Source organism: Acipenser ruthenus, chromosome 38 (genome assembly GCF_902713425.1).
Source record: "Acipenser ruthenus chromosome 38, fAciRut3.2 maternal haplotype, whole genome shotgun sequence".
NCBI lineage: Eukaryota > Metazoa > Chordata > Actinopteri > Acipenseriformes > Acipenseridae > Acipenser > Acipenser ruthenus.
Window position 1 is genome coordinate 11,100,865 of NC_081226.1, and position 21,278 is coordinate 11,122,142.

Sequence of the window (21,278 nt, forward strand, 5' to 3'; positions counted from 1 at the left end):
ATGTTATCATATTCTGGTCACTTATTCCTAGTGGTTCTATTACCTGTAAGTTGTGTATCCTTGCTTCATTGTTTGTTAATACCAAATTTAGACATGAAGTGTATCTAGTCGGGACATTCACCATTTGTGATAACAAGCAATCTTACAGTAACTCTGTCATTCCCATGTCTGAACTGTTGTATGAGGTCATGTGGGCCCAGTTTATGTTTGAGAAGTTAAAGTCTCCCATAATTAGAGTGTCCCGTTCCTTACCTATTTTTTTGATGCTTGCATGTAAGTTTTCATTTAACCTCTTACGCCCTCTAGTCCCGCGGGCGGAACACGGAACTGCACGGAAATATTATATTTCATAAATCATTTTTAATATTATTACAAAAGCAAAAGAGAAAAAAAGCTGACTCGATATCAAATTTGTTGTTTTCCTACCATCAAGCAGCGAAGGAATTTTTTGAATCCGTCATTTCACCGCTGACATATCCCATTCACAATGTGTCTAGTACCCCCATGCATTCAAAACAAAAGCAATCGACTAGCTTGCGTTTTACTGCTCTGGTCTTACAACCTTGATGATGGTGAAGTCTCCCTGATCACGTTGTAGGGGAGGTCACAAGCTTTCCATTCATGCCTTTACTTTGTTTGTAGCCCAATCCATCACAGAGTAATCGATGTGCAAACAAACACGCCCACCTCTTGAATGAGATAAGGGGGAAAAAAAAGAGCCTTACAAAGGCTAATGCATGTGGCAATGGCTAGCCTGTGAGGTGCCAGAAGAGAACATCCCTTTAGAACTTAGTGTATCACGGGACATAAAGATTTACACAATGTTTATTTTTGGAGAGGTTTGGGGACCCTTGGGCTTAGCTTTGTAAAAACTCCTGTAGAATTTGATCCCTTTGTTCAAACAGTTCCAAGTATAGTAGACATGTTGGTGAAGCACTGGAAAAAAATCTGGCTCTTTTCATATGCTACAAGTTGAAAAAATGACTATAGAACATAAAAAAATGAAGTGTGTTTGTTTTTTTATGTATTTTTTCTGGATATCTCCTTCCAGTGTGGTACTGAGTAAGACTTTTTTCACACCTGAGGTTTTAGTCTTGATGCCCAAAGGGTTACCTTGAATTCAAGCCCTGAACCATGCCTGTGCTGTCTATACTTTGGAAGCTATTGTGATTTATTTAAGGGCACAGCCCCCCAGGCGGAAATTGTCTGTGAGGGGCTGGGGTTTTGACAGGTCAGTTTTATTATTATGGAGAGGGGGCCCCTAAACGCATTCTTTGCCCCCCCCAAGCTTTTTGTGACGTGACGCCCCTGGTGTTATTATGATTGTGAAATTAAAGCTGAGAAGTGAGTGGTGTATCAAGTTGATCCATTTTTTTACAAGCACTAATATACCGGCTTAACTGAAACACATTGTTTTTCTTCACTGGAGGGTTGCATTTATCTTCACATAATGGTGCAAAAGTACTATGATACAAAACTACCAGATTTCTTCGCCGGACGAAGCCCCTTCTTCTGTATTCAACATCACCATTGTGTGAAATCAACAGAATATTTTGGGGGTGTTACGTTAACCCTTCTTTGAGTGATGGCTTTCGCTTTGCGTACCTGCTATTACTATTGATGGTGTGTGCTTCTGTGTCACTATACAATGAAATACATCACATTTCATTTAAGAAGTTACAAAATAGTGCTGGGTTTGTTTTTTGTGGGGGGTTTCTAGCATTGCTGATACAATACTGTAAAATCCTCCAAAATGTATTTTAATTTGTGTATTTAACCTACTTTCACTTATTCAGCATACTTTCAGCAAAGTAGTATTTTTTTGGCCAAACTTTGTTGTTGAAAGGACATTTTCTTTTGATCTTTAAAACAATGTTGTAGCTCAAATTATTGTTATTAAAAATGTTAAATACTGTTAATTGTGTGAGAAATGCTAGTCAGACGCAAACTCCAGGCACCTATACTTGGCCATTCAGAGACGTGTCTTTGTTCAAGCCATGCTTGCATTCCAGAGTCCGCGGAGTGGCAATCCGCACCCACAGCCAGCTACACGGCAGAGATTTCAGCATGAGAACGCGTGTATTGTGGGAGAGCGTAGATCCAGGCTATGCAGGGTTTACGCTCTTTGAGAATAGACCCCTTAGAGAAGACTGACTGGAGCAGTGCCTTCCTTGGGGTTGTAGCGGTTCACTACATTTTCTTACTAACTCACCATCCTGGCTTGGAAACCCGTTTCTCCTTCATACAGACAAAATACATCCAAAGCATTACAAGACTTTCATTGAGGCATTTGAGAAGTGTGCTCCAGTAGCAATGTTGGCCTCTCAAAGGTGAATATATTAGACACTTATTTACTTGCATTGATGAGCGTCCCATCTGGAAGGCTGGAATAAGCACCAAGCCCTTCATGTGCAGCAGCACTGCAGATATTAATCATTCACTACCAACGCAGAATGACTGGTTCAGTGATCTGTCCATTCACTACCAATGCAGAATGACTGGGTCAGTGATCTGTCCATTCACTACCAATGCAGAATGACTGGGTCAGTGATCTGTTCATTCACTACCAACGCGGAATGACTGGGTCAGTGATCTGTCCATTCACTACCAATGCAGAATGACTGGGTCAGTGATCTGTTCATTCACTACCAAAGCAGAATGACTGGGTCAGTGATCTGTTCATTCACTACCAACGCAGAATGACTGGGTCAGTGATCTGTTCATTCACTACAATGCAGAATGACTGGGTGGGCTATTTGTTCTTTATTTATGACAATGTTTTTGCACTGCTGACCACCATACCAGGGACTTCTAGATATACATTTGATTTAGATATAGATGAATGTTTAGTTTAACAAATACAAATTCTAAGTCTTTGTACTGCATTACATTTTTTGGTACCTTTGAGAGGTTATATACTGAAGCAGTATTGTGTACCACGAATTGGGGAGAATTCTTCATGAATAAGCTTCTGTGGGTTGATTGTTGATTTCATGTGAGGCACCAGATTTTCATGTTAAGGGGAAAAAAAACAAAAAACACACAACACACTGAGTTAGTAGTTTCTTGCAGGAGAATATTATATTTCTCATACAAACTTTAAAAAAGATACACATGAGAATAATTCTTAAAGAGCAAGACACAGTCTTGCATGTCTTTTGCAGCTCCCACTCTTAAACTTCATGACAAGATTTTTCTGCTTTTAAGACAACACATTTGCGTCTTTGGGACGACGACATTCAACACCACTTCTAAGAAACCCAGCGTTGCACTGGCAAGTCTCCACACAAGGCAGCCGGCACTTGGACGAGACGTCTTGGTCACTAAACGTTGCTGGGCAGGCAGATCCACAGGACACATACATGCTATTCTCTGGACAGCTCATGGCTAGAGATACAGAAAGTTAGGGTTAAAAAGACAAATACACTGCATTCAGTTAATAGACTGGTTTACAGGACAGACATTAATGCTACAGTTTGTTCTGTTAAATTGTAAGTAGTGCTGACAACGTATGCCTCCTAAACAAATCTGAAGTTAAAATGGGAGTGCAGTTTCAAACAACTTTGAAAACGATAGGAAATGGCAACAATGCTGAGTGCACAGTAATTCAACACATTTTAAACATGAGGGGAGGAAAGGAGCACATACAAATCTAGAAGGGGGATCAATTTAGAGCAGCTCAGACATTGCATTAAAATGAGCAATACAAAAATAAATCAATTTCTACCTATATGTACCATACTTGTACTACAAGGGATGGGGGGTAGGGAAGAGAACTTACGACACACAGCCATCGCTCTCCACTCTTGCAGCTTGATCCCAGCTCTCTGGCAGGCATCTGCATAGGCCTCCAAAGCCTGGCAGAGAAGAGTCTGGTTGCCATTGTTCACACACAGGTCGTACATACAATTCTGTTGATAAATGCTGGGATCAATCAGCGCCTGGCACACTGCAAAGGGACCACTGCTTTGGGTCAGCAACTCACAAGAGCCGCCCCTCTTGTATTGTTGGGCCACGCGCAGATAGCAAACAGGGCACGGGCCGTTGCAGTCAGCCTGGCAGAAGCGGTCTGCGTTGTCCACCTTCCAGCTCCACCCGAATTCCATTTCATTCTTCACCCGAGAGCCGCTTGGGGTCACAAAGTCATCAGTGGAGTCGCCGTTGTTGTTGCCACACATCCCGCAGACCCTCTCAGTGAACGATCTGGCGAGTTTGATCACCAGGTATCCGTTCCAGTTGTACATCACAGAAAGACCAAAGTCCATTTCCACAACCAGCAATGCTCCGCTCTGGTACAGCTTAATCTTCCCCAATTGGAGAGAGAAGGGCAGGTATCGTCTCACACCATTCACCTTCATAATGAAAGCATGCAATAAAACAAGCAAGCACTTAGTTTAAATCACATTTAAAAAAACCAACAAAAAACCCTGGCAGCTGGTTTTTACTTTCTAGACTACTCTATGCATAACATATGTGAAGTGAAATCTGAAATCTACTTCAAGACTGCATTTAAACCTTATTTCATTCACAATTCCATAGAATTGATACAACCTTGAAACAAAAGGGCAGCTACCAAATACTGAAAAGTAGATTACATGATCAGTTAGAGACAGTCTAGTTTTATTTCACATCCACACTGCATTATTCTATGCGTGACCAGTTGCTGCCCCAGGATATACAGACTGTGCTCATTATTACTCAAATACTGGTTAAACTCTCCTTACCCACACAAACCCCAGCTCCTGCCTCACAACTGTGATAGTATCTCCAGAAACCGCTACATAGACAGTTTTGATGGAAGACAACAGCCTGCTCCCTAAGTGCTCGTTCTGCACTTGGACAGAGAACTGGGGGACATTTATTTGATTTCCACATTTTTGGGCAAGGGTGTAGGTGCAGTTTCCATGGAAGTCAAAGTTCATCCCATCAAAGGTGTGGTAGTGAGGGCCTCCCAAGACCCAACAAGATGTCGAGTCTGCAACGCAGGTGGGCTGGAGGTTTATGACCTGGCACTTGGTGTTAGGCGGGCAGTCGATTCTGTCACAAGGGAGGGGGCCATCATCTGAAATACAGCATTTTATAAAAGTTACATAATGTCTTCGAGAGAAAAGGAAATCCAAGAACGTCTTCTGAATGAGTCGTACCTGGTTTGAAGCATCCCATAATCCCGTCCTGGACTCTGCAGACCAACCTCTTTGGACAGGATGCCTCCATGCATTGTAGGCCTGTGGATGGAGAGCAGCTACATTTCCTGCTGCACATCTGTTCCCAAACGACCTCACCAGCCTGCATGCAAAACAAAGGCAAGAAAATGCAGAAATGAGACTGACCAAGACTTGTGAGACTGATGAACAGGGTCTATTCAAGCTGCATCTATTCAAGCCCACGAAACACTAAACAATAAATATAATATCAAAATATGCTACCCCTCCCTCAATTCAATATCTTGTGTTTGAAATTTAGAATAAGGTTACATTGCCCTTCATGCGTTTTAAATTAATTTGCAAATAGTTCAACGCAATAAGCTGACAATTTGCCAGGATATCAACCAAGTGCAGAGACCAATACTTGGTATGAACATTGTGCAGGCAGTGCAAAATGTATACCTTGTAATATCTTCCCTTCTCAAAACAACCGCAGCTGTTCGCTTCAACACATCTGTCCCCATCTAGCCGGTAGCCAGCATTGCATTCGCAGCCCTCTGCACACGTCAGCATGCAAGTCATTTTCCCAGTTATCCCAGCACAGGACATGGCACAGGTACTGGCACAGAGTTTGTACTGGGAGTTAGCAGGGCACGCCATGGCTGAAACAGAAGACAAATCGTACAAGTACTGTATTGGACCCCAAAGAAATAAGATTAAACAATGTAAACCATGTAACTCCGATTTACAGGAACTAGAAATCATGTAACAAGGGAGGCAAAAATACTCACGGCAGAAATAGTCATTCCTCCAGGGTTGGATTTGCACCCCCGCCACCTGGCAGGCAGCTGTGTAAGCCTGTAAGCTGTGACACAGCTGCTTCGTCCCACCATCAGACAGACACAGGTCATACACACAGTCATTGAAGTAACCCTGGGGGTCTACCACCGGGAAGCAGGAGCTGAAGGGTCCGGTGGGCGCAGTGATCATCCCGCAGTAACCAGCCGCTCCAAACAGGGACTTCCCAGAACGATCGCAGAGAGGGCAGTCGTTTCCACAGCCGTCATCGCAGTCAGCGCCTGGCACAAACACCTTCCAGGAAGAGCCCAGCGCCTGGACATCTGTAGTCTGGCTGCCATCCGCAAGCTGGAAATCATCCCCCGGGTTCCCGTTGTAGTTCCCACAGAGACCGCACATCTGGCCCATGTAGGTTTGAGGCACCGTCACCACCACACAGTACAGCAGATCATACACCACCTCCACACCTGCCTCTGTCTGTATAAGCACGTTGAGACCATGCTGAGTCACACTAACCCGGTCCAGGACAGCAGGAATGTTCCACATGATGCCATCCACCTGGGAGAGATGTTAGGAAGGAGGTTTACTTCTGGATCAACTAATAATTTGGCTAAAATAATGTATTTTCTTAACATTCATTAACTCAAGTTTAGACACATTTAACAATCTTACCTTGACTTTTCCGCTCAGCCCTTGCGTCAAGGTAAAGTTGCTCCCATAGATCCCCAGCTCCACCAGCTTTGTAACAGCCACTGTCCCGCTGCCCCACTTCTCATTCTGCACGCGCACAGAGAAAGGCTCCACACTACCCATGGCTCCGCTTTTAGGGCAGCTCACAGCCAGCGTGTAGGCGCAGGTGCCCTGGAAGTCGAAGGCACGCCCATCGAAGGAGTAGTAGTGTGGGTCCCCGGAGGCAGAGCACTTGCCGGAAACCATCACAGGGATACACTTGCGCACTCCATTTTCTACACCGCATTTTTCACCTTTGGCACAAGTGAAGGGGAGACACTTGATCTGGCCGTTTGACCCACAAGTGCACCGCTGCTGGCACAGAGATTCAGGGAAAAAGCTCTCCCCAGGTTGGTAGTACACATTGTTGTGGAGGCAGCCACACTCTGAAGAGGGGACACAATTCACCCCGCTGAGGACAAAACCAGTCGCACACCGGCAGCCCTCCATACAAGGAGCATCAAGAGGGACTGGTGATTCAATGCAGGTACGGGGGAAGGCAGTTGAGCACAACTCATAGTTACTGTTGGCAGGGCAGGGCATATCTGTAAGGATAAGTAGAACATGATTTGTAAAAAATAGGTTCAGGTGAGAAGTTGATTTTAGTCCAGATCTACTTGCCATAACTACAGTGTACTTGATACCAGGGGCCGGTTGCAATAAACACGTATGCTAGACTTGACTCTCAAGTCGGACTAGAAATCCACCCCCAAAAAGCGACAGGTTTCTCCAGTCTACTCGAATCAGAGGACAGGACACAAACCCAATCCAAGGACCTACGGTTCAGAATACACCTTTAAAACGTGAAGCAAACTTCCTGTTTACAAAGTTCAGGAACGTACTGGATTTCTAAATATTGATGCTGTTACTTTGATTTGTAAGGGACTCGTTCTTATTGTTACTGTTTCCATAATAAACCTGAATTCAATTATATAGTGCTTAGATTTTATTTTCTTAAATCACACGAAAGCTGCAGGCCTACTTATTTATTTTTACAGGTGATATGGGATACAAAATCAACACACAGATTGTGTGACAGTGGTCATGTTTGAATCACAATGACAGAAATTTTCAAAACGGCCATTTCTTGCAGAAAACGAGTAAGTAGACTGAGCACTTAAAGTCCTTCAATGTATTTCATACTACACAGGAGAAGAATGACAGCATTTTGACCTCATGGTCTTCAGCCATCTCTAACATTGGAATGTGTTTATCTAAAGTTTCAGAATTGTTGACGTCAACTTCAGCACAAACCACAACATAGCAGTATGTTGATAAAGTATACACTTACCAAAGCTGGACTGTGTGCATTTCAGAGTATGGCTGTAAAGGAATCAGATTCTATTGCCGTACCACCCACCATTGCCAGTTCACAGCTTCGGCGATCTCTGCCAAAGCTTCATTTTATCCTTACCAGTAAACGGCATTATTTTTTACAGTTCATGTGATATTAGTTTACATTGTCTCATGTACAGTAGCTGGCTTCTCGGTTTCAGAGAATTCATATTTTTCCCCTTAGACAATGTCTATAAATACGTCAATTAAGTATTGAATAGTATTTTTTAATTAAAGAAAATAACTGAACTGTGCATGCTGCATTTATTACTTATTACCATTCCTACCAGGAAAATCGAGAAATGTCCAATTGTGTTCATAGCCATTTTACATCATTTTAGATTTACTGAATTAAAATCCGGCTAGGTTAAGTCTTTGCTACCGCAACCATTTCTCAAGCCAGACTAACACTAGCCCGACTTGCTGGTCCAGTTTGAAGCCAGACTTCAAGACTTTATTGCAACTGACCCCGAGTGACTTTTCTAAATTACATTGATTCTCAGCGTTCACTGGCTAGTGATAGAACCATCATATCTTGGCACTAATTAGGCTTCATAAATACTCAACATATGAGCTTGGTAGTCTTCAGGAAGACTCTTACCACAGAAGCCCTTGGATCTCCAGGGATAGATGTTGGCCCCCACTTCCTGGCACGTAGCCACAAAGCTAGCAATAGACTGACACAGGATAGACTGGAGACCTTTGTAGATACAGACATCATAGACACAATTCTCAAAGAACCTCTTTGGATCCACAACACCAAGGCAGTCTCTGAAAGGCCCTCTGGGGTCTGTGATCCTTCCACAGAAGCCACTCCCTGCATAAGCCAATTTCTCTTTATCACTGCACACTGGACAGGAACCCTGACATCTATCAACACAGCCAGGAACGTCGCCAGTCTTCCATCTCTCTCCAAATGCATCTGGGCTGAGGACCGTCTGGCCATTCTTTCCAATCATGTCATCAGCTGGATCACCATTGTAGTTCCCACAAAGGCCACAGAGGGAGCCAGAGTATGCAGCAGACACAGTGACGGTGACACGGCTGCTCCAGTCAAAGGTCAGCCTGAGACCAAAATCCGTTCGTACAACTGCATTCATCCCAATCCGGTAAACTTTCACTTTGCCATTACTGAAAGAGTAAGGTAGGTTGATCAAGATGCCATCCACCTGCACAGAAGAAAAAAAGGCATTTTCATGCATCAGTATTGGTATTCAGGAAGTTCATTATCAAGTTAGGCAAACTGGAAACCAACCTACCTGAACCTTACCACTATTGTCTTTGCTGATCTCAATGGTGATGCCATACACCTTCACCCGCACCATCTTGGAGTAAGACACCACTGTGCTTTCCCTGTTGTCATTCTGCACATGCACCTCAAAAGGAGTCAAACTGGGATTGTAGGAGCACAGCGCCACCAGCTGGTAAATGCAGGTGCCCTGGAAGTCATACCTGCATCCATCAAAGGTGATGTAGTGAGGATCTCCCTCAGCTGAACAGGTTTTGAAGGAATTAACAGAAGGATAACAGCCCCACACCCCATCGACAAGCCTGCACTCCTCAGAGGGTTTGCATGAAGCTTGTTTGCATGTCACCCGGCTTGTGTAGAGATCACAGGTACACTGCTGTGTGCAGCGCTCGTCAGCCCAGAACTTCTCATTGGGCAGGTAGTAATATCCCTGATAGGTGCAGCCGCATCGCTGGGCAGGAACACACAGACTGCCGCTCCTCAAATACCCAGCGTTGCACTGGCAGGTCTCCACACAAGGCAGCAGGCACCTGGACGAGGCTTCAGGGACACTGCATGTTGCTGGGCAGGCAGATCCACAAGACTCATAGTGACCATCGTCTGGGCAGTATATGGCTAGGGACAAATTTAAAAAATTGACATTTATTCCACCACTGGTTTCAGTTCTGTAACCAATAGTGTCTACATTTTACAGACATGAAGTGGCTAGCCTTAATTAGCTTCAGTATGTCGCTGTACTTCCCAATAAAAAATCCCAAATATGCAATCAGTTTTAATAAATGCATAAAAATGTGCATAGCAATTTTGCTGGACAGGTTGTCTGACTTCCCTAAAACTTCCACTAACTGCATCTCCCAGAACAGTGTTTTCAGTTACTAGGAAACTGCACAACTAATTATAACAAATATACACCAAAGTGTGCAATAAAGTGTCTAATTGTATGAAGCTTCTGGTGAAGTGGATCCTCCACATTCGGTCTCGTTACGTCTCTTGCCACGAGAGTTTATTCCTATTAAATCGAGGGTCTATTTTTTGAACTGCCTGTTGTCACTCGTAACAAAAAATTAGTTTATATGCCATGCTTAGGGAAGAAGTCATGATCAGTTGTAGTGATTGTGAGAGAAATGATTAGAAATCAAACCGGAGTGCTCCCGAGTGGCACATCCAGTAAAGGCGCTCCGTGTGGAGTGCAGGATGTGTGCCCTCTAGTCTGGACGTTGCGAGTTCGAGTCCAGGCTATTCCATTTGCTGACTGAGGACGGTGGCTTCTAGGGGGAGGCGCTCAATTGACCAAGCGCCGCACGGGGGGAGGGAGGTCGGCCAGGGTGTCCTCGGCTCACCGTTCACCAGCGACCCCTGTAGTCTGAGAGCTGCGTTGTCCTCCGACGCTGTATCTCTTGGGCGGCTGCATGGCGAGTCCGCAGTGTGAAAAAAAGCAGTCAGCTGATGGCACACACTTCGGGAGGACAGTGTGTGTTCGTCTTCACCCTCCCGAGTCAGCGCAGGGGTGGTAGTGGTGAGCGGAGCATAATAAAATTGGCCATTCCAAATTGGGAGAAAATAAATAATTGGCAACGACAATTTATAAAAAAATAAAAAATCAAACCGGCATAAAAAGATTTGAGAGATAGCTTTTCTCCAGTTTGAGTCTGTATTTCATATAGGTTTTTGTAGCTTTTATTGTTGTGGACTATTTGGCTGTCACTGTAGTTGCTGTTCTGTCACTCCGGCAGCGCACTGTGTTTATTCATTTTTAGAGAGGGAAACTCAGGAAAGAACAGAAATGTAGCACCGACTGGCTGAAACACTTTACAGCATGCTGATGCAGAGTCATTATCGGCATGAGATGGGATGTTGGTGTGGTTCAATTGTCCTTACCATGTGAAAGATGTCTGGGGGCATGCCCGTTTCATGTAAATTAAACCACCACACATTCACCTTGGCCAGCGTTTTTGAAATCATACTAGAACAGTTCAACAAAGCTTCATCTATAATGAAATTCTGTGGGCAAAGAGAATATTAGGGGAAAAAAGAAAATAACTTACGACACACAGCCATCGCTCTCCACTCTTGCAGCTTGATCCCAGCTCTCTGGCAGGCATCTGCATAGGCCTCCAAAGCCTGGCAGAGAAGAGTCTGGTTGCCATTGTTCACACACAGGTCGTACATACAATTCTGTTGATAAATGCTTGGATCAATCAACGCCTGGCACACTGCAAAGGGACCACTGCTTTGGGTCAGCAACTCACAAGAGCCGTCCATCTTGTATTGCTGGGCCATGCGCGGATAGCAAACAGGGCACGGGCCGTTGCAGTCAGCCTGGCAGAAGCGGTCTGCGTTGTCCACCTTCCAGCTCCACCCAAAATCCATTTCATTCTTCACCCGAGAGCCGCTTGGGGTCACAAAGTCATCAGTGGAGTCGCCATTGTTGTTGCCACACATCCCGCAGACCCTCTCCGTGAACGATCTGGCGAGTTTGATCACCAGGTATCCGTTCCAGTTGTACATCACAGAAACGCCAAAGTCCATTTCCACAACCAGCAGTGCACCGCTCTGGTACAGTTTAATCTTCCCCAATTGGAGAGAGAAGGGCAGGTATCGTCTCACACCATTCACCTTCATAATGAAAGCATGCAATAAAACAAGCAAGCACTTATTTTAAATCACATTAAAAAAACAGCAGCTGTTTTTACTCTCTAGACCACTATATGCATAACATGTGAAGTGAAATCTCAAAATCTAGAACTCTACAAGATTGCATTTAAATCTTATGTCATTGACAATTCCATAGGTTGATACAACCTTGAAACAAAAGGACAGCTACTAAATACTGAACAGTGGATTACAAGATCAGTTAGACAATAGTCTAGTTTTATTTCACATCCACACTGCATTATTCTATGCATAACCAGTTGCTGCCCCAGGATATATAGACTGTGCTCATCATTACTCAAATACTGTTTAAACTCTCCTTACCCGCACAAACCCCAGCTCCTGCCTCACAACTGTGATAGTATCTCCAGAAACCACTACATAGACAGTTTTGATGGAAGACAACAGCCTGCTCCCTAAGTGCTCGTTCTGCACTTGGACAGAGAACTGGGGGACATTTATTTGATTTCCACATTTTTGGGCAAGGGTGTAGGTGCAGTTTCCATGGAAGTCAAAGTTCATCCCGTCAAAGGTGTGGTAGTGAGGGCCTCCCAAGACCCAACAAGATGTCGAGTCTGCAACGCAGGTGGGCTGGAGGTTTATGACCTGGCACTTGGTGTTAGGCGGGCAGTCGATTCTGTCACAAGGGAGGGGGCCATCATCTGAAATACAGCATTTTATAAAAGTTACATAATGTCTTCGAGAGAAAAGGAAATCCAAGAACGTCTTTTGAACGAGTCGTACCTGGTTTGAAGCATCCCATAATCCCGTCCTGGACTCTGCAGACCAAACTCTTTGGACAGGATGCCTCCATGCATTGTAGGCCTGTGGATGGAGAGCAGCTACATTTCCTGCTGCACATCTGTTCCCAAACGACCTCACCAGCCTGCATCCAGAACAAAGGCAAGAAAATGCAGAAATGAGACTGACCAAGACTTGTGAGACTATGATGAACAGGGTCTATTCAAGCTGCATCTATTCAAGCCCATGAAACACTAAACAGAAATATTCATACAATGAGAAATATATAAGTATATTCAACATAAAAAAATTAAAATATGCTACCCCTCCCTCAATTCAATATCTTGTGTTTGCAATTCAGAATAAGGTTACATTGCCCTTCATGTGTTTTAAATTAATTTTGCAAATAGTTCAACTCAATAAAGCTGACAATTTACCAGGCAATCAACCAGGTGCAGAGACCAATACTTGGTATGAACATTGTGCAGGCAGTGCCAAATGTATACCTTGTAATATCTTCCCTTCTCAAAACAACCGCAGCCGTTCGCCTCAACACATCTGTCCCCATCAAGCCGGTAGCCAGCATTGCATTCGCAGCCCTCTGCACACGTCAGCATGCAAGTCATTTTCCCAGTTATCCCAGCACAGGACATGGCACAGGTACTGGCACAGAGTTTGTACTGGGAGTTAGCAGGGCACGCCATGGCTGAAACAGAAGACAAATTGTACAAGTACCTTATTGGACCCTAAAGAAATAAGATTATACAATGTAAACCATGTAACTCCGATTTACAGGAACTAAAAATCATGTAACATAAGGGAGTAATACTCACGGCAGAAATAGTCATTCCTCCAGGGTTGGATTTGCACCCCCGCCACCTGGCAGGCAGCTGTGTAAGCCTGTAAGCTGTGACACACCTGCTTCGTCCCACCATCAGATAGACACAGGTCATACACACAGTCATTGAAGTAACCCTGGGGGTCTACCACCGGGAAGCAGGAGCTGAAGGGTCCGGTGGGCGCAGTGATCATCCCGCAGTAACCAGCCGCTCCAAACAGGGACTTCCCAGAACGATCGCAGAGAGGGCAGTCGTTTCCACAGCCGTCATTGCAGTCAGCGCCTGGCACAAACACCTTCCAGGAAGAGCCCAGCGCCTGGACATCTGTAGTCTGGCTGCCGTCCGCAAGCTGGAAATCATCCCCCGGGTTCCCGTTGTAGTTCCCACAGAGACCGCACATCTGGCCCATGTAGGTTTGAGGCACCGTCACCACCACAGAGTACAGCAGATCATACACCACCTCCACACCTGCCTCTGTCTGTATAAGCACGTTGAGACCATGCTGAGTCACACTAACCCGGTCCAGGACAGCAGGAATGTTCCACATGATGCCATCCACCTGGGAGAGATTTTAGGAAGGAGGTTTACTTCTGGATCAACTAATAACTTGGGTAAAATAATGTATTTTCTTAACATTCATTAACTCAAGTTTAGACACATTTAACAATCTTACCTTGACTTTTCCGCTCAGCCCTTGCGTCAAGGTAAAGTTGCTCCCATAGATCCCCAGCTCCACCAGCTTTGTAACAGCCACCGTCCCTCTGCCCCACTTCTCATTCTGCATGTGCACAGAGAAAGGCTCCACACTACCCATGGCTCCGCTTTTAGGGCAGCTCACAGCCAGCGTGTAGGTGCAGGTGCCCTGGAAGTCAAAGGCACGCCCGTCGAAGGAGCGGTAGTGTGGGTCCCCGGAGGCAGAGCACTTGCCGGAAACCATCACAGGGATACACTTGCGCACTCCATTTTCTACACTGCATTTTTCACCTTTGGCACAAGTGAAGGGGAGACACCTGATCTGGCCGTTTGACCCACAAGTGCACCGCTGCTGGCACAGAGATTCAGGGAAAAAGCTCTCCCCAGGTTGGTAGTACACGTTGTTGTGGAGGCAGCCACACTCTGAAGAGGGGACACAATTCACCCCGCTGAGGACAAAACCAGTCGCACACCGGCAGCCCTCCATACAAGGAGCATCAAGAGGGACTGGTGATTCAATGCAGGTACGGGGGAAGGCAGTTGAGCACAACTCATAGTTACTGTTGGCAGGGCAGGGCATATCTGTAGGGATAAGTAGAACATGATTTGTAAAAATAGGTTCAGGTGAGAAGTTGATTTTAGTCCAGATCTACTTGCCATGATAACTACAGTGTACTTGATACCAGGGGCCGGTTGCAATAAACACGTATGCTAGACTTGACTCTCAAGTCGGACTAGAAATCCACCCCCAAAAAGCAACAGGTTTCCCCAGTCTACTCGAATCAGAGGACAGGACACAAACCCAATCCAAGCACCTACGGTTCAGAATACACCTTTAAAACATGAAGCAAACTTCCTGTTTACAAAGTGCAGGAACGTACTGGATTTCTAAATATTGATGCTGTTACTTTGATTTGTAAGGGACTCGTTCTTATTGTTACTGTTTCCATAATAAACCTGAATTCAATTATATAGTGCTTAGATTTTATTTTTTATTTTCTTAATCACACGAAAGCTGCAGGCCTACTTATTTATTTTTACAGGTGATATGGGATTCAAAATCAACACACAGATTGTGTGACAGTGGTCAAGTTCGAATCACAATGACAGAAATTTTCAAAAGGGCCATTTCTTGCAGAAAACGAGTAAGTAGACTGCGCACTTAAAGTCCTTCAATGTATTTCATACTACACAGGAAAAGAATGACAGCATTTTGACCTCATGGTCTTCAGCCATCTCTAACATTGGAATGTGTTTATCTAAAGTTTCAGAATTGTTGACGTCAACTTCAGCACAAACCATAACACTGTGTGCATTTCAGAGTATGGCTGTAAAGGAATCAGATTCTATTGCCGTACCACCCACCATTGCCAGTTCACAGCTTCGGCGATCTCTGCCAAAGCTTCATTTTATCCTTACCAGTAACGGCATTATTTTTTACAGTTCATGTGATATTAGTTTACATTGTCTCATGTACAGTAGTTGGCTTCTCCGTTTCAGAGAATTCATATTTCTCCCCTTAGACAATGTCTATAAATACGTCAATTAAGTATCGAATAGTATTTTTAAATTAAAGAAAATAACTGAACTGTGCATGCTGCATTTATTACTTATTGCCATTCCTACCAGGAAAATAGAGAAATGTCTAATTGTGTTCATAGCCATTTTACATCATTTTAGATTTACTGTATTCAAATCCGGCTAAGTCTTTGCTACCGCAACCATTTCTCAAGCCAGACTAACACTAGCCCGACTTGCTGGTCCAGTTTGATGTCAGACTTCAAGAACTTTATTGCAACTGGCCCCGAGTGTCTTTTCTAAATTACATTGATTCTCAGCGTTCACTGGCTAGTGATAGAACCATCATATCTTGGCACTAATTAGGCTTCATAAATACTCAACATATGAGCTTGGTAATCTAAAGGATGACTCTTACCACAGAAGCCCTTGGATCTCCAGGGATAGATGTTGGCCCCCACTTCCTGACACGTAGCCACATAGCTAGCAATAGACTGACACAGGATAGACTGGAGACCTTTGTAGATACAGACATCATAGACACAATTCTCGAAGAACCTCTTTGAATCCACAACACCAAGGCAGTCTCTGAAAGGCCCTCTGGGGTCTGTGATCCTTCCACAGAAGCCACTCCCTGCATAAGCCAATTTCTCTTTATCACTGCACACTGGACAGGAACCCTGACATCTATCAACACAGCCAGGAACGTCGCCAGTCTTCCATCTCTCTCCAAATGCATCTGGGCTGAGGACCGTCTGGCCATTCTTTCCAATCAGGTCATCAGCAGGATCACCATTGTAGTTCCCACAAAGGCCACAGAGGGAGCCAGAGTATGCAGCAGACACAGTGACGGTGACACGGCTGCTCCAGTCAAAGGTCAGCCTGAGACCAAAATCCGTTCGTACAACTGCATTCATCCCAATCCGGTAAATTTTCACTTTGCCATTACTGAAAGAGTAAGGTAGGTTGATCAAGATGCCATCCACCTGCACAGAAGAAAAAAAAGGCATTTTCATGCATCAGTATTGGTATTCAGGAAGTTCATTATCAAGTTAGGCAAACTGGAAACCAACCTACCTGAACCTTACCGCTACTGTCTTTGCTGATCTCAATGGTGATGCCATACACCTTCACCCGTACCATCTTGGAGTAAGACACCACTGTGCTTTCCCTGTTGTCATTCTGCACATGCACCTCAAAAGGAGTCAAATTGGTATTGTAGGAGCACAGCGCCACCAGCTGGTAAATGCAGGTGCCCTGGAAGTCATACCTGCATCCATCAAAGGTGATGTAGTGAGGATCTCCCTCAGCTGAACAGGTTTTGAAGGAATTAACAGAAGGATAACAGCCCCACACCTCATCGACAAGCCTGCACTCCTCAGAGAGTTTGCATGAAGATTGTTTACATGTCACCCGGCTTGTGTAGAGATCACAGGTACACTGCTGTGTGCAGCTCTTGTCAGCCCAGAACGTCTCATTGGGCAGGTAGTAATGTCCCTGATAAGTGCAGCCGCATTGCTGGGCAGGAACACACAGACTGCCGCTCCACAAATACCCAGTGTTGCACTGGCAGGACTCCACACAAAGGAAAATGCAGTTGAATGAGGCTTTAGGGTCACTGCATGTTGCTGGGCAGGCAGATCCACAAGACTCATAGTGACTGTTCTCCGGGCAGTTCATGGCTAAGAGGATATCAAAGACCTTTAGGGTTAATGCTAGGACTGATTTCAAGGGCCAAAGTCAAACTGAATGAATAAGCAAAGCATGCAATGTTAACATATGAACAAATTAAATCATAACCCATATCTGTGGCAAAAAGTATACAATACATTTTAAGAGCCATTGAGAAAGGAACTGGAAGAATATTAAAAGTATTAAACAAATCTAGCAGGGTGCAGATTACATTGTATTACAGAATACATACAATTGATTTTCTAAAATAGGAATTATCTGCATTGAAAATAGGTTTTATTTAAAAATGGTACAACTCAAATTCCTATAAAACTAAAAACACCAAGTTAACCAAATTACCAGATATTTAAAACACTGTGTAGCACTAACCATTCTGAACTCCGCATAAATCAGTAAACATTTAGCCTGATAGTACCTGTTGAGGAAGCCACACTCTGAAGAGAGGACATGAAGGAAGTGCACTAGCACTACTAAAATAATTAAATAAATAAATAAAATAGCAATCAATCTGATGTACTTACGACTGTATGTATATATGTATGTAGCCGCTAAAGGTTGAACTCAGATTCTTTAGTAATGTACGGCCCGCTATAAACATGAGGTTAAACTAGTTTTCTAGATATGCAGCCTGTGATAAGTTGTTATTTATATATTTAAGAGGCCCATAAAGTATTTCACTTATCTTTGTGGAAATTAAAAAAAAAAAAATCTGGCAATATATTTCTCTAGGTAAATGTTGCAAATACTTAAACGTTCCCTTAAAATGAGCAGTTAAAAACATGGACAGTTTTATATCCTAAACGTGAAACATTTTAATAGAGACAAATAATTAAAAGTCTTACTTTGTTCAGTGCACACTGCCGGGTATCCATAGGAACTTTCTGAGGCAGTGCCAACAATGTACAGCCCAAAGATGCCACCCTGTTGCCAGAGGTTGTGATCCCCAGGGTTTGCAATGCCCATAACTGCCCAGGAGTAGTCAGACTCTTTCACAGGACTCCAGCGGACATCAGGGGGCAGGGGTTTCTGATCGAGCGCAATCAGGATCCCGTTCGCACCCTTAGCCACCATCACAGCGCTATTCTGAAAGGATGGCATTGCAGTGAAGTTGTAATTGAAGCAGTATGTGCTGGTGTCTGCTATGCCCATCATGAAGGGGGCGACGGCGGGCAGAGCCCCAGGAACGCTCCCTGTGCAGAAGTAGATCACCTGTACGCCCTGGGAGGCTGTGATGTACATGGGACTGGAGGGGTCAACCTGAAACTGGGCTACCGTGCCGCCCAGCACGTCCAGTTGTAGGGCTTTGTTGTACTGGATATTGATCCTGGTGTTCTGGAAAGCGACTACGTAGACCAAGTCCGAACCTGATCGAGAAGCCAGGGGTGGTACCACATAGCTGAGCCCCCAGCTGGGGGCAGGGATGAGCTGTTGGAACCCGTAGTGACACTTCACTGTGTTTTGAGGGGAGCAGGTGAATCCACACATCACACCCACAGAATCTGTAGTCCTGATTTCTGTGCCGGATAAGCTGTTGGCACCCTGCAGCTGCACGCTTTGAAACTCTGATAGGGTAATCTTCACCACATCTCCCTTGGAGTAGAGGGTGCCTTGAAAAGTGACCTGGCTGGTGAGGAAGATTTCAATGGCGTTTTTATACTTGTGGTTGGTGATACCGATCTGCCTGTAGGTCTCTTGCTGGGGTACTTGAGGTGTGATTGCGTAGTAACGGTTGCCCCAGTACCCGACTGGGTAGAGCAGGGACGTTACACAAGCTCTTGACTTGCAGCTGACTGCCAAGACCGAGACCTCTTGATCAGCTTGCACGATGCAAGCGTTTGAGGAATAGGTGTTGCCCCTCATCTCAACGTTCCCCGGTAACTCTACAGACCTACTCTGGCCAGAGAAGAGAGTGAACTCCTTCCTGAAAGAGGACTGGTAGACTTGCACCGTGACCAAGGTAGAAGCAGAGTAGGAGGTTATCATCAGCTCCAGACGAGAGTCCGAGCTCGGGTCATTGTTCTGCAGAAAAACGTTGACAAACTCTTTGCCAGCAGGACTTGCTGAGCAGAAACCTGCTGGTGGGGAAGAGAGAAAGAAACCCATGTACATTTTTTTTCACAGTGTAAAATCGTGAGATTAGATGTGTTAATGGTGTTTGGATATTCTGGTGCACATATTCAAACAGTACACATTTTGGTCCAGAATTACAACACAATTACAAAAGCACTGAAGAGAATGTCTCAAATGCTACATGTACTTTGTATTGCAGAACCATATTGATTTTAATGCATTTGGGGCCTGATGCTTCGTGGATTAATTGAATTGGTGCGTTATATGTATTAAGTGTTTTCTGCTTAACTTTATATATGCTATTATCTCTCTGCAATCCTCACCCTAAACTAAAAGGGGACAAAAAAGAATTCTCTGAATTTGAATGCTCAGCCGTATTTCACAGTGACACAGTGCGTTCAGCTATTCCAGTGTTAAACACAAGCCAGTACATACTGTACACGGGTAGAGCCAAGTTACGGCTCAAATTTCATCAGCTTTGAATATTAAAATATCCCTTCCCTAGCTCTGCGTACACGAAACTAGCCTAAACTAAACAGCAATACAGGACGGCAACGTTCTCAAGCGGAGCTACAGTCGCACTAAAGCGATTACCAAGAACATGCTGCCTTTTAAGACTCAAAACATAACAGATTTTGGACAACCCAAATGCATAACATCCAAAAAAAGTAAAAATATAATAATTGACAGTTACTGTTCACGACTGTGTGTGTTTTCTTTTTAAAGAAATTGTTTTTGCTTTAAATGTTTTATACGGCAAAGTCTGCGTACAAAACGTCTGCATCGAGGTAGCTAAAATAAAGGCATGATTTTCACCTTCACCTGTATTTGCCTGGCACTGGTCATATATTATGAGTTCCTGCTTCTACGTTCATCTCATGGCTCTCTAATACTATGTATCTGCATGCGTTCTGTAGGTACAGACATACTGTACCAACCCCAGATAAGAAAGGGTGAGCTACTTTATTACAGCCTGCGGATTACCTTTTTATTAACAATCCAGCACTGCCATTCGCATCCTACTTTGTGATTCCTGCAACAGTGTAACTAGAAACAAGTGGAAGCGATGCGAATACTCAATTATGTGCACGATTATAGTCTATAACCATCGTGAAATTATTGCGCAGATCAACCCGCGTTTGGTGTAACGTGATATAAATATAACAAAACGTGCATTTTGTGCTGAAATGCACAAGAGTACGTCGTGCGTAACGTATTACTACAAGACGAGTAAAACCAGAGACTAGTGAGGGACAAGCGTCCCAATGTGTGTTCCTACCCAGTGATTTCAAACAGTTCCAAGACTTACCGCCGCTCAGCACAGAGAACACGCAGATCAGCAACAGTGTTCGCCACATTGCTGGAAGAAAAGAGAACACATCGGCTGCAGAACTGGGTTTATATTTACAGGTAGGGCGAGCGGACAAAAACGCAGCGCTCAAGCCAAATCACGCTACACTACTCAATTCAACTCAACAAACACGTGGAAATTGCATGTGCTGAATAATACACAAGCATATTACATAGATAGGAAACTTAAAATAAGACGTGCAATAAGTCTCACAGTAAAGGCTGCAAGGACACACCTTCAACTGCTTAATTAAAGCTGCTTTTGTTATCGATGTGGCATTTGATCAGGGCACTGGAGCCTATAACACAGGTACGGTAATAATTTGCAGATCATGCAATCCTCGCACGGCTTTTGCACCCGTTTCAACAAGCGTAGTGTACGTGTCGAGGCTTGCCCAATTTTTAACAAGTTCTTACCTGAAATCTGGCTTAGCTATCGCGGGGAGACTGTTCCCTATTTATCAAGTT

At 44.3% G+C, this 21,278-nt stretch overlaps 1 protein-coding gene across 1 annotated transcript; it reads right to left on the reverse strand.

Moving 5' to 3' along the window:
- Positions 1 to 3,055: 3,055 nt before the first annotated feature.
- Positions 3,056 to 20,946, reverse strand: LOC117972101 (IgGFc-binding protein-like). The gene is made up of 19 exons (XM_059008881.1): positions 20,770 to 20,946; positions 18,233 to 19,462; positions 16,776 to 17,380; positions 16,117 to 16,684; positions 14,161 to 14,762; positions 13,482 to 14,046; positions 13,155 to 13,354; positions 12,652 to 12,793; positions 12,232 to 12,569; positions 11,301 to 11,871; positions 9,266 to 9,870; positions 8,608 to 9,175; positions 6,615 to 7,216; positions 5,936 to 6,500; positions 5,607 to 5,806; positions 5,145 to 5,286; positions 4,725 to 5,062; positions 3,782 to 4,352; positions 3,056 to 3,387 (listed from the first exon to the last, which is right to left on the reverse strand). Exons 1-19 carry the CDS (start codon positions 20,816 to 20,818, stop codon positions 3,203 to 3,205), a joined length of 8,646 nt encoding a protein of 2,881 aa, XP_058864864.1. The 5' UTR covers positions 20,819 to 20,946; the 3' UTR covers positions 3,056 to 3,202.
- Between the last annotated feature and the right edge of the window lie 332 nt (positions 20,947 to 21,278).